The sequence below is a fragment of the Trifolium pratense genome, linkage group LG7 (assembly GCF_020283565.1).
Source record: "Trifolium pratense cultivar HEN17-A07 linkage group LG7, ARS_RC_1.1, whole genome shotgun sequence".
NCBI lineage: Eukaryota > Viridiplantae > Streptophyta > Magnoliopsida > Fabales > Fabaceae > Trifolium > Trifolium pratense.
Genome location: NC_060065.1, coordinates 7,129,211 through 7,143,283, shown reverse-complemented (window position 1 = coordinate 7,143,283; position 14,073 = coordinate 7,129,211). Strand labels below are relative to the sequence as shown.

At 32.2% G+C, this 14,073-nt stretch overlaps 2 protein-coding genes across 2 annotated transcripts; both read right to left on the bottom strand.

Moving 5' to 3' along the window:
• Positions 1–539: 539 nt before the first annotated feature.
• LOC123895756 (transcription factor ICE1-like) lies at positions 540–5,334 on the bottom strand. Its single transcript, XM_045946246.1, has 4 exons — positions 4,324–5,334; positions 3,676–3,876; positions 1,705–1,875; positions 540–623 (listed from the first exon to the last, which is right to left on the bottom strand). The coding sequence occupies exons 1-4, from the start codon at positions 5,332–5,334 to the stop codon at positions 540–542; spliced, it is 1,467 nt and encodes a 488-aa protein (XP_045802202.1).
• A 2,680-nt stretch (positions 5,335–8,014) lies between these two features.
• LOC123894249 (vacuolar-processing enzyme-like) lies at positions 8,015–12,988 on the bottom strand. The gene is made up of 9 exons (XM_045944193.1): positions 12,561–12,988; positions 12,053–12,217; positions 11,822–11,978; positions 10,663–10,748; positions 10,376–10,575; positions 9,981–10,029; positions 9,622–9,831; positions 8,646–8,852; positions 8,015–8,413 (listed from the first exon to the last, which is right to left on the bottom strand). The coding sequence occupies exons 1-9, from the start codon at positions 12,756–12,758 to the stop codon at positions 8,231–8,233; spliced, it is 1,455 nt and encodes a 484-aa protein (XP_045800149.1). The 5' UTR covers positions 12,759–12,988; the 3' UTR covers positions 8,015–8,230.
• Between the last annotated feature and the right edge of the window lie 1,085 nt (positions 12,989–14,073).

Genomic DNA, 14,073 nt, shown 5'->3' with positions numbered 1-14,073 from the left:
TTTTCTCAAAGCTGAAACAAACAGGCCGATATCCATCCGACATTAGTGGAGACAAAGTATTCATGAGTAAATATTGAACTTTATTGACACAACCAATAATAGAATAGAAAAATGAGTTTAAGGGTAAGATGGTTGAGGACTTGAGGTAGAACACCTAAAAGTAAAACCATATAAAACTTAAGGAAGTGGAATAACATGATGCTATTAGATTAGATCTTGTGATGGCTTTATGTTTCTGTTTGTAAATTCATGATAATGAAGTTGCTGAATGAATTGTTTCCTATATGAATCTTCGTACTGGAATTTATACTTGAATCTAACGTATTCTACTAATTTAAATGAATGAATATCTTTTATTAGTAAAAAAAAAAATTTGCACGATGTCTAAAGTAAAAGGCATACAAGCATCAAGCATACATGTAACAACAACTCAATGGTCTAGAGATAGTTAATTTCCATACAAAATAATAAGAATCAATAACATTTTCAAACCGCATGTTACATCAACTACAATTGTTCATTTGTAATAATAACTTCACTCACATCATGCCATGGAAACTCAATGTGTTCAACAATACTGCTTTAATTTGCTCAGGAAGCACTTTCTGGCCTTCTCTGTATTGCTGGAAAGAAATGAAAAACCAAAATCAATATAGAAAAACTTAGGATGACAATGAAGAGTTAATAATCTCAGCTAGCACCAATTTCAAGATCAAATATTTGCTATTAACAACCAATATAGAAATCTCATAAGACATTCAACATATTGCTTATTATTTTGCTTAGAAAGAAAAAGGCATAGATGATTTCACTTTTTTTTCATATATATTTTTTAAATATTGTCTCATTAAAATTTGAGGTTCTCTCTGACAAAGTGATTAGACTTGAGTGATTAATAAACTCCACTCAAAGATGGATCGTTCACCTGGGTTCGATTCTTGGGTGGAATAATTATTAGTCAAATTTTATTTATTTTTTCGGTCGAACTTCAAATTATTAGAATCTCATTCTCTTATAAACTGAAAGAGTAGAAAGAAAAGAAGAAGAAGAAAAAAGAGGTTCTCTCCCCTTTAAAAGAGAATGATTTCATATAGAAAGTAAAAAGACTCAATAATAATAAAAATAACAGGACGAATATAAAGAATGACAACAACGTGCCTATGAGCATAGTTCAATTGACAAGGATATTGCAAATTATTGTATGACCGATGTTCGCACCCTGATACTTCCACTTATTCATCTTTAAAAATAAAATTTTAATCACTAGCCTACTTAAAAAAATGACAACAACAACCGTTAAACTTACAAACCTAATGATAAAAAATTATTCGAATAACTCACAATAAAAAAAATTACCACTTGATAGTCAATATTGACAACCACATATATAGGATCATTTAATTTAACAAAATACTGAAGTTACTTGGTAGTTGGTACACATGTGAACTAAATCATTCTTGGCTATAATTAGTTAAGTTATATAAGTTGTCAAAAAAAGAAGTTAAGTTATATAAAAAACAAGAAGTTAAGCTATACATCATACAATATTCAGTACATTTTCCTCGATCATGAGCACATATTGGCATATGAAATGAACTTTGAAAGAATAATTAATGGCAAGTATAAAATAAATACGGAGTAACAAGGGTATATAAATATGGAAAAAGATTATATAAAGCTTGTCAATGAAAAATAAATATATACCTTGGCTTTGAACACATCTATAGAAAAACCATTGAAACAATTTATGACAGCTTGATGCACATCCAGTCCGAGGTTATCCAATGTCATCATAGTCAAATGCAAAATTCCTGATTTGTGGGTGCAAGACACATGGATGTCGACAGTTCCCCCTTCCCTTTCCCTAACCTCTACCTGCGAATTTCGTAAAAACTTAAATTAAAAGTCATTCTTACTGGCACTCTCAACACTAGTTAAGAAAACAAAAAACTAAAATTTTACATTGAAAAGAAAATAGATTGTAATAGTTTAACATCGTCTTGTACCGACTAAAACAACATGGTTTGCAAACAACAAGCTAATACGATAATTAATTTATTGGGCAATCTAATTCATGTAATTTTCAACTTATAACAAGTCAAAAACTACAGACTATGAGTCATTTTGAATTGATTTTGAAATTTCTAGCACACAGTAGACATATGTTGAGCAAAGTGTGTCAACACTTGTCCGCACACTTGTCTTAACAGAAAGAACAATAAAGCAAGGCATTAAAAACAGATACTGAAAACATAAACAACACACAGAATTGTTAACTCAATTCAGCATAACAGCCTACTATGGGAGCATACCAAGCCAGGGATAAAGTCCACTAAATAGTATCAATTCGAAGACCACACAGCAAACTCCTCATTTACGATCTTCTCACTTAATCACTACCCATGCTATACTTTCTACCTAAGACTCACCTAGGTATGAGGTCCTCCTCAACTCCCTCTTCAATCACAGATAGCGATTGGATCAACAGAACAATTCTGAACAAACAGTATGGTGGAGACACACTCCTTTAAACCACATTCTACTCTCGCTTAAAAGCTCTTGAGCAAATCACAAATACAACTCAATAAACACAGACCTAATCTTGCATCGATGAGACACAAGAAATGCTCATAATTAACAATGAATAGACTAAATCCTAATTGACACTTTGACAAATACGGCTTCAGTCAACATATACCACTATTAAAACAGACCATCTCTGTGCTTTGATAAACAGAGGCAGCACCTAGAGAGGTATACAAGGTAAAACACAAGGTTTTACAAAGACACGAAACCCTAAAAGACTACATCTTTGATATTCTGTTTTGATTCCAGTTTCGGTGAGTAAAATAGGGTTAGCACCACCCTTTATATAGCAGAACCTTCGTGGGCCTTGAATCATTAATCTTCTGCTCCAAGAAAACCTTCAGAGGTTATATTATAAAATTAAATCTTTGATTCCTTAATTTTATATATTACTTGAGGTCCAAGTAACCTAATACAACCGCCTTCTGGAGACTAATAAACCACGTGTGCCTTTTTGTATAAGTAAGCACGAAACAATTCTTCAAGCAAATCTTCGAAAAGATTGCATATAAAAATATAACGCTAGTTGGCGCGCAGTCAGACTACACAGGTGTAGTTCCATATGTATGTACATTTGTCTCAACACTTGATGTATGCACATATGTCTCAACACTTGGCTAAAATATGTTTTTGCAAAATGTAGCCAATATACAAAAAACCCAACAGACTTATTTTAAGATCTTAATAATTTATTTATTTTTTGGTACATAGACCAAATTGCAAAACCATCATAAACTCACACATACAAGTGAGGGAGCCGGGATTGAATCTCAACCATGATGTCCGACCTAACAATTTCGACAATTTTTTACCAGTTGAAATATGACTTGTGGACGAATTTATTGGGTCAATCTAATTCATGTAATTTTCCACTATCGAAAATTGCATACTAAATGAGTTAGCTATCCTAAATGAATATGAAAAGAAGAAACCTAGAAGTCTAGAAATAACTCAAATGTTAAAAACAACACTGAATTTCCAATAGTTCAAATCAATATGGAAGGTATTTTGGTCCTTAGCACATCAATTAATAAACAAATTCAATACCTTTGTTGATAGTTCAAATCAACACTATGAGTAAACAAATACCTTTGTTGATTGGTTTTTAGGGCTTGACACATTGCTATGACACAATTCCTCTTTCAGTGGAACAAGAAGAGTTGGTATGGTGGGTGTCACATTGAACAATCCAGGTGAGCTTGGCTCTAATTCACTTTGAAGATTATTAATTTTTTGTTGTAACTCTTTTAAGTAGTCAGCAGCATCTCCAAGTATTGAAGCTTTATCCATCTATTGAAATAAAATGAAAAAACATAAACTTGTATTATCTCATACATGTATATGTCTCATAAGAGAAACTAAAAAACACATGTTAAAGTTTAGATTCATAAGATGGTTAACATTATAATTAGGGTTCCAACAACAATCTAGGTTGTGACAACAATCCAAGATCCTTGTATCAATATTGGAACATGATAATCTATAATATTCAAGATTGTAATGTAACTTTTATTTAAAATTTAGCCGTAATAAAATAATATACAAAAATTATAATAATGATAATAAACTCGAAACCAAATAGTGCTTAGATGAGATGGTGTAAGTCTCTTCTAGTTTAACTAAGGTCATGGTTTCGATCCCTGACTTTTCAGGGGGAGGATACCTCATTTACGTAAAAAAAATAAAACTCAGGGAGAGGATACCTCATTTACAAAAAAAAACAAAAAATTATAATACCTTGCTTATATTTGGCACAATAGATCGAAGCATGTGCATCCTATCACAGAGTTTCTTCCTTCTCCGTCTCTCAGCCATGAGACTTTTTGTTGTCCTTTCCTTCTTCTTATTCTTCTTCTTCACTTTTCGCTCCCATTCATCATCACGATGATTTTCATCACCATCATCATTATTAAACACAATGTTATTATTATTATTGTTGCCTCCATCGTTGTTATTTGCATTATAATCATTTCTACCATTATTCTCCATATTCGCAACATCAACCACCTCATTAGATTCATAATTCAATCCTCCCTCAACCACCTCATTTCCCTCTTTCTCCCTCATCTTCCCAAACTCCTTCAGCCATGTTGAGGCAAATTGCGAAATCGGCAATGATTCAAACTTATTTGTCTTTCCTATGTCAGAACATATCTCATTCGTGGATGGCACAAAATTTGCTGAAAAATCATTGAGAGGCCTCGAGATCTCAGCCTTACTAAAAAACGACGAATTTGAAGGCCCTGGACCACCAAAGGAACTTTCTCCTTCTAAACCTATTGAGCCAAATCCAACAGCATGAGTCATAGGAAACTTGGCTAATGAGTTGGTTTGGGTTGATAAGTCTATTTGCTTCCTATGAAATGGAGTTAGCAAACCACTTTGGGATTCCAAATTGAAAACACTACCAAATGGATTTTTGTTGTCATTGTTGTTGACAGTGGTGGTGGTGGTGGTGCTGATGTCGATATTGTCGTTGGTATTAAGTAAATGGGATAAGTTGGATTTAGGTTGTGATAACAAAGAGGAGGAACCCAAAGGTTGCATAAGACCAAATGTGTTTGGATCTAATGGACAAACATTGTTTTGTTGTTGGGTGTGATTTTGAAGATTTGGTATATTGTTCATGTACCAATCAACTTCCAAACCATTGTTGTTGGCACTAGTTGTATTGGTCCATGTTGCATTGGTTGTGTGTTGCTCTTCTTCCATTTGTTGTTCCAACCAATGTAACACGTCTTTGTCCATTGAAAAACATATAGGGTGATTTGATTGTTTTGGTTAAGGTAAATGAGAAAATGTTAGAGAGTTTTTTAATTTATTTTTTCTCAAAAACGAGTATTATTGTGATTGTGAGTGAAAAAGTCAAATTTTTTTAAATATGAGTCAAAATATTATTATGTGACAAAACAAAAGGGTGTGAGATGCGTGTGTAGGAGAGTTGTACAACGGAGTGTGCTCTCTTTTTCTTCATTTTTGTGGATATGTTCGATTACGTTACTACTTTACAATCATAATATTCACAAGAATATGACCTTTATGGTGTGAAAATATAATGATTACAAAATTCATGATTACTAAATTCACGTTTGATTCTATTATATTTCATATTCATATTATTAAGACAATACATGCATTTTTTATTTTATTTTATTTTTACTTCTAATGATTATTATTGGTATCATAATTTAAAAGTTTATATTAGCGAAATAAAAAATGAGTATAGCATTTTATTCTAATGAATAAAATTTACTAAATAAAAAAAAATAAAAATGCGTAAACTAATATATTATACATTATAAATCTCAGTATACTAACTCCATACCAACTTATAGTTGTGCATACTATACCAACTTTAGGTATAATATTTTTCTTCTAATTTTATTCTCCATGTAAATTATTTTTTACAAATACATATAATATAGAATTGAAGAGGCCACTTATTAGTAGTATATAAAACTTCTTTTAAGAAAATTTATAGGAAATGCTCTTAGTGATATTGAAAATATATCGGTGTTAAATATGAATTAGTAAAAAAGTCTTAAATATGAAAAATTAATGTTACAATTTTTATTTTGACTCAATTCTTTTTGACAATTATATATGTTGACTCAAAAATCAATGCTACATTAAAAAGATAAAATAATACTCTATATTATTTTGACAACTATTTTGACTCAAAAATCAATGTTACATTAAAAATATATAATAATACTCCATACTTTTTATTTTCAAAAGCATGAGTCAATATGAAACAAATCCATTTAGAATGAAATATAAGTAAAAATAAAAATTGACTCTAACTTTTTTGCTTATATTGCATTAGAGAGTATTGTTCAACTTTCATTTATAATTATTTTGACTCAAAAATGAATGTTACATTAAAAAGATAAAATAATCTTCATATTCTCTTTATTTTTGTTGCTTTCTAAAGCACAAGTCAGTTTGAAACAATTTGACTTATTGAATCTTTGGCTTATTTTTAAAATTTGAAGTTGAGTTTACTCAGCCTTACAAAATGGTTTGTAAGATAGAGATTATCTCTACTTTATAAATTTATATTCATGTTATCTCACATTCGATTCGATGTGAGACTTCTTTAACATGCTTCATTACGTTCAACATTGTTGAGCTTGGTGCGCGCGCAAATGTAAACGGTAGGTGACCCAATAGCGAAAATTTGATAATGTGGCCAACGAGTCTTGCAGAGACATTGATATTATTTTAGAATTGAGAGTTGTGTCTAACTCAACCCTACAAGATCGGCTTGTAAAGTTGATATTGTGTCTACTTTATAAACTATTATTCAGACCTTGCATTCTAGAGGGAGTATTGTTTAACGGTTGAGGACAATGTTAGTTAAACTAGTAAAGAGTTGGTTAAAAAATTAACAAGAAATTGTCTCATATCCCATAAATATGTGTCAGCTTGTAATGGAGTCCATAAGAAAAAAATTGTTAGTGTTTCCGTATTAACTCTGGTGATTTCTCAGAGCTCAATTCAACTCACCAAATATGTTTTCTATTATAAAAAAAAAAAAAGAAAAAGAAAGAAAACAAAAAGTGAACAATTAGCAATAGAACGATATATGTATAATTTAAAACAGGTAATTTGGATTTCAGGAAGATAACCTAAAACCCAATAAACCACTTACAACTTACAAGAAAAACAAGTACATCAATGTGGATTAATCCGTTGTAAAATGGAGAAAATGATTGATATTTTGATCGTGTTTATAATTGATATTTTAAGAAAAGTAATTTTAATTATAGTAAAGAAATACAATTCTTTTTTTGTTTTTCTTATAAAAAATATATCAAAAAATTAATCTCTAAATCATTGAGTATAAAAAATTCTCATTTTTTTCATAATCTGCAACAAATGGTCATGAAGATGACTGTGCTTAATATACTTACTAGATTCGAAGGATTTCAAGTCGACCTGCACCAGATAAGTGCAAGAGTGGATTGTCTCTCGTGGATGTGTCTCACTGTCTCTGGTGCCCCTCAAGTGCAATCTCAGTCAATATCAGGAAAGAGTTTGCGTAAAAATTATTATAATAAAAAACAAATAAAGTGTAACAAAAAAACAAATAAAGAAAAGATAATGGGATTTTAATGGTGAGATCTCTCACCGCGCCCTTCCACTGAAAATCCACACCGTAGAAAATCCTTTCTCATATAAAGGTTATCAGAAAAACAAACAGTAATAACCGGTAGAACCTCAAAACCAGTAGAACCTCAAAACCAGTAGAACCTAAAAAGCATAAAATTAAATGTCAAAATACATTTCTACCAAAAATTCACTATACAGGATCAGGTTACTATAAATAAAAATTCACTATACAGGATCAGGTTACTATAAATAAAGCAGGATGGTCATACAAACATGACCTCATACGGTGTCACATTAGACGTTGCCAGGTCCCTTATGGTGCAATAAATCCATCTTTCAGTAAAAATGCAAAAGTTACAGCATCTGTTTTAATTCACATAATCACAAGGTCCCTCAAGCATCCCATTTGTATTTACAGAGGTGTGCAACAAATCATGACCATGTACAATCATGACCATGTACATTATATTATACATTACATTACATATATAACAATTATAAAGCATAATCATCAATATGGAACGCAGAATTATGCGCTAAAACCACTGCGCAGAGAGCTCCAGGGATTTGCTGGAACATTGGTGCATGCTTGTGCAGAGGCCTCGGCCATTTGCTCTTTGTGTATTCCTGCATTGCAGAAATTTGCAAAGGACCTCATGTGTTTCATCCCATACTGAGAGAGAGAGCCACAATATGTCTCGAAAGTCCTAACCTGCATGCATCAACAATAGATTAAGATGCAAACAAACTCTCTGAAATCCAAAAGTTCAAATGTAATCAAGATATGAATACTAATATAAACTATTGGAGGACTTGCTGACATGTAATAATAATGTAACCATGTGACCTAGACAATTTATAACAAAAAGGAAAGCAGTTATTCGATCATATTATTCCGGCATCAAGAAAACAAACTCGACAAAGTGAATTATGAGAAATGGTACCAGTGTTTTGAGGCAGTCCCAGTCATCAACAAGTGGTTGCCCAGCTGGTCTAACACTGGTGAGCACCTCTGGACCCTTTTTCATGCCAAATAGGAGTTTTCCAACAAGTTTTACGCTGTCGTCTATATGCATTCTGTGAGACATGGCTTCCAGAACTTGCTTCTGAGCTTCAACTTTCCTAGGAGAACCCTGAGGAGCTTTGCGGAACTGACAAAGATCAATGAAGATGAAGTCAAATACACAGTATAATAAGCAAAGGTCAAGTCCGACAGAATAATTATCTTTGAGTAGCAACCCTTATTTTCTTGTAATTTTATCACCATTTCATTAATGTCAATTGTCAAAATTTCAAGAAATAAAAACTCCTATAGTAACTACACACAATCATGTTACAAATAGACTGGAATTCACACAACTTTTCCAATTTTATCCAATTCATCTTATTACTATCCTTTTAGATTTCATAACTAGCTAATAAGTTCAGCTGCATCCAAATGTATCTGGTTAGTGGAATTCAATAAATCTACTTTTTTATGGAATACTTGGTAACAGGAATGGCTGATTCCATGGAATACAGTAAATTGGCTGATTCCAATCTAAAGCTTTGGTAGTTTCAAGAATGGGATGGCATTTGGTACATGGAATGAATGCAGAATAGAATCAAGGGGAATCCTCATTCCATAGAATGGAGAATCACCATGATACTAGATTTAATTTTCAATACCAAATGGTTGATAAGTATGACATGTTCCTATTATTACATATCTTCATTAATTGTTACTTATCTCTGCACTGTTTATTAACTTTAAACCTTGAGATTGTGGTTCTCTAAATAAATATATGGTTCTCTAAATAAATATATCCTTACTATGGATATACAGCTCCACATTTAAAATTTGTGAGTCAAATCATGAAGAGGACACAAATAAGCAATTATTTCATAAAATATAAGCACTACAACTGACAAATAGGATACCTTATCCCAGAAATGGATGAGATCTGCATCACGCTGGTTGACCGCTTTTGAAGGTGGCACTAATGAGTTCCTACCCATAAAAGTGAAATTTTCATTAGCAGGATTTGATCCCAAATATAGGAACAGACTATCCTTGCTAAGCCCAATGTCACCATATTGCATCACGTGGGAGCCATAGATTGAATTTCCGTTTGCAGTCCTTTCTTTGACCTGTGAGCATAAGAGCAAGAAAACATATGTCCCACAATTCAAAAACACCTCATACTTTGTTCGACCAGTAGAATTTTAGACCTATAGTTTCATGAAAATAATCAAAATATTTTCCCAACTACTTAAGCAAACAAAGTACAGTATCTTACCAATTCATATTGCTGGTGCAGAGTTTCTGTTTGCAAATTGTGTATGTCACTGTTCAAAAGTTTAGATGTAAAAAACTCAGTACATAAAAGACATTACACCACTGCTCATGGAAAAGTAACTTTCTTCTAACAAATAAAAAAAAAATGTTAAGTGCAAGAAAGAAAATACAAGATAATAGGTAAATACAGTTGTAAATTGTAATATTGATATTCTAGTGTCACAACAGTCACGGCTTTCAACCACACTGTGGAGATCTTCTGATTAGTGATTACCAGTTTTACACCAAATATATCTTATTTATGATGCCAAACTACATTTATAAATAATCATGAATGATGTTGAGTATAAATAATACCAGGTTAAATGTTTACATGTTGTGCTCATATGATCTTACCTGTCTTCCATCCAAGCAACACTGTATAGGTCCGCCAAGCAGGTTTCATATTCTGGGGGAGGACTAGGATTCTCGCCAGGACAATATGTTCCCCAACTGCTTTCTTCTGCATTTGCAGCAGTAGTTGCATAGATATTTAGACCTTCAGGAAGAAGACCCTCAAAGATACTCCCAGATTCGCATGCTTCTAGATAAAATACCTGCACAACAATTACATGAAATAAGTAAACAGCCTTAATGCAGGTTGACACAAAAAAGAAAGCAAATGCCAAGTATTAACAACTCACTAGGCTTTTATAAGTTCCAGCAGCATGCTTCTTTTTCAAGACTTCAATTAGATCAGATGCGTACATGTACGGACTAGTAGGCATCCCTGAATTTCAACCCCAGTAACACCCCCACCCCCAAATAAGGGATCACATAAGAAATAGAAAGGAGTGCATATTTGGTGTGAAGAAACACTTGGTGGCGTTAATATAATACCAAAATGTTAATATAAGAATCACCGATTATAGTATCAATGGCCAAAATAATCAACACAAATTCAACAACAAGGATACTGATAACCATATACCCCATTTCTCTCCATGTTTTTCGTTACCTCTGTTTTTCTTAGGGTACAACTTCGTCCATTTTAAGAAAGAAACCAATGTTGCAGAATTCATTAGTATATTTTCCAATTTTATCATTGTTAGAAAAAATGTTGCATCAGACATAATCTATTTATAGCATAACTAGTACTCCCTCCGGTCCTTTTTATAAGAAACACTTTGGAATTTTTATTTGGTCCTTTTTATAAGAAACACTTTGACACAATTCCATTTGTACCCTTATTAAATACAATCAAATAATTCATTATAATGCTATTGCATTAATTAGAGAAGTCTATTTCCCATGCTAGTCAAAGGTTAGTTTTGGAATATAACATAAAATGTTAGAATCATTAATGAGAAAATTTACCTTCCTTAGTCTGTGTGATTTTGTCAAAGTGTTTCTTATAATAAGGACCGGAGGGAGTATTTGTTTAATAGAGGTTTAGGTTATAAGATAACAAATCATCATAATTGAAATCAATCCATAAATATTTACACTGGTCCACAGCTATGCTGCATAGACTAAGCTCCCCATATCCCTCTTCAAATAACAATCCAAATTAAAAACTAAGGACAATCTCAGACATCCAAAAATCTCCAGAACAATTAGCAAACAATAATCCTAATCTCCATTTTTGAGTTCAAAGCTTTTTGTGGTTAACTGTGCTTATGACGACAATTAAAGACATCAGCTAGGAAAATATCCACAACCACAAGTTCAAGTTTGAGGAAAGTATATTACGGTGTAATGTATAGATGATTGTAAAGTGTTTAGCTGTTTCATTCTATTAAACGTAATAATCAAGCAAAAACAAAACTATATAATAAACTGGACATGGTAATAATCACTAACCAAGCACTCCAGGACCCCCATGATCACTGTAGTATACAAATATATGATCATTGGGGCCACTGTCCACAACCTTCCCACTGCCACCTGTAAGAGCCGACTTATTTCCAAGTAAAGCAGCAAAGAAGTTGTTAACAGTAACATCTTCACCAGTATAATCCTGCCATAAAAGAGTCCACATAAGGAGCCAGTAAAGCTTGAATTGGAAAGAGAACACAGGTAAGGATAAAAAACCTTAGGGACTCCCTTGTAAACATTATTTCCATGTGGACTGTTAATGATAACTCCAGGGCGTGGATTCTCTTCGTTGAAAGCAATGTCATCATACATAAAAACAACAATGTTCTCCTCTTTCAGACCACCTTTCCTTAGCACTTGATATGCGTGACAAACATCAGACTGATAAAATAACAAAGGCTCATCCATCAGTCATCATTAACTAACATTAAAGGTCTGTTTAGATTAACTTATTTGAGCATATCCACTAACATACACACTTGTGAGACTCTTTAGAATAGCTTATGAAAACACTTTATAGTAACATGTCCATAAGTTGTTTTCAGCTTATTATCATAAGCTTTTTTAGGATACCTTGCGAAAACAACTTATACAGTTAAACTATATTTTATCTTTTGTTATATAGATAGATAGCTTCCACATAAACAGATGGGTATGCCATGAAATGAGATAAGAAATAATTGATTTTTCAATCTATACAAAAAAAGGAGAGGGGGAAAATGACCTGATGTCTATAATTCCAGTAGCCATTGGAACCAGCAATTAAGATGGCCCACCTGGTGCCTTGATTTTTATCGTCATCGGAAGCTTGGGAGGGTAATCGGAGAAAATCAAATCCGGTGATGTCGTCATGATCATCAGCGGAGAAGAGGGGGATAAGGGTGGCGATGAGGAGGAGGAGGAGGAAGGTAAAGCGGGACATGATGATGAGAAGATTGGTATGTAAAGTGTCGGTGAGAATTGGTATATAGTATATAAGAAGAGAAACTGTATCTCACCGGATTGATTATGTATAAAACCAAAAATGATGATAATTTCGGATTGGGGAAGAAAAGGGAAAAAGACACAATAGGAGCGTGCAGCGTGTCGTTTGGGGTTTTTCACTTTTTTTCTACTTTCAGTTACATGATCTGTGTCTATCTTCATCTTCATGGGTGGGCCCCTAATAATATTAATTTATAAGTTCTCCCTATCTCGGTGGTTATTCGCGCTGAACTTAATTGGCGCTGAACTTAGTAGTGAGATCACAGTTCGATTCTCTGCAACTGCGATCGGGAGAGACTGAAATCACTTGACCCCAAAATAGAATAAACTGGTGGTGAAAAGCCAAAAAAAAAAATTATATTTTGATAATGTAACAAAAAAAAATTATATTTTGATAAATTATTTTTTCATAAACTATTTTGACAAATTTATGGATAATATATAAAAATTTATTTATTTATATAAATTATTATACATAAACTTAAAAATAAATTGAACAAATTAATGATATTATTGCACTCTTTTTTATTCACTCTTTTTCCTTTCCTTTTTGACCAGTTGTTTTATGGAGAAAAAATAATGTTTTTGACTGGTTGGTAGGTCATTGCGTCAATATCTAAGCAAAAGCTTTTTATTTATTATTTTTGTTTTTGATAAAAAGAAAAATCATGTTAAACAAACATTGTATTGGAAGAAACTAGATTTCGTCTAGTGGTGAATAATTATTCTTTTGATTTCTTAACTATTTTTTAGGTTTAATTTTTGTCCCTTAATTAATAAATATTTTGGTCATTTTACTTATCTTCATTTTTCAAATTTACCCCTTCCATTAACTTTTTGCAGAAAACGTTAGTTTATACACAAGTGTCACTGACGCATCTACGTGGACTTATCTTGAATGTGAATTGAATAAGAAAAAGGTGAATCAAACTCGAATCTTTGCGACATTGAGGTTGGGTTTCGTTTTTGTTTGTTGCAGTACTAGTGTAAGACCCGTGCGGATGCACGGGTTTAATTAAAATATTTAATTAATACATAATCTAACAATTATTTTCAACCATAAATAGTAAAAATTATAAAGGATAAATTTTTTATAAATAAATTAAAAATAAAATTTCCCAAAGGTAAGACCAGATTATTAAAACTAATTGATATTTATATTCAAAGTCCGTACTACAGACACATGTTGCATGAGCATAAATAAATAAACTTTCAAATCATTGAAGCTAATGATAAGTTATCAAACATAATGA

Coding starts and splice junctions, on each gene's coding strand:
- LOC123895756 (XM_045946246.1), bottom strand. CDS start 5,334: ATGGACAAAGACGTGTTACATTGGTTGGAACAACAAATGGAAGAAGAG. Junction 1,876..3,675: donor CTAAAAACCAATCAACAAAG/GTATTTGTTTAC, acceptor CGAAATTCGCAG/GTAGAGGTTAGGGAAAGGGA. Junction 624..1,704: donor TAGATGTGTTCAAAGCCAAG/GTATATATTTAT, acceptor ATTTCTTTCCAG/CAATACAGAGAAGGCCAGAA.
- LOC123894249 (XM_045944193.1), bottom strand. CDS start 12,758: ATGTCCCGCTTTACCTTCCTCCTCCTCCTCCTCATCGCCACCCTTATC. Junction 10,576..10,662: donor CTGGAACTTATAAAAGCCTA/GTGAGTTGTTAA, acceptor ATTGTTGTGCAG/GTATTTTATCTAGAAGCATG. Junction 9,832..9,980: donor TGCACCAGCAATATGAATTG/GTAAGATACTGT, acceptor TTATGCTCACAG/GTCAAAGAAAGGACTGCAAA.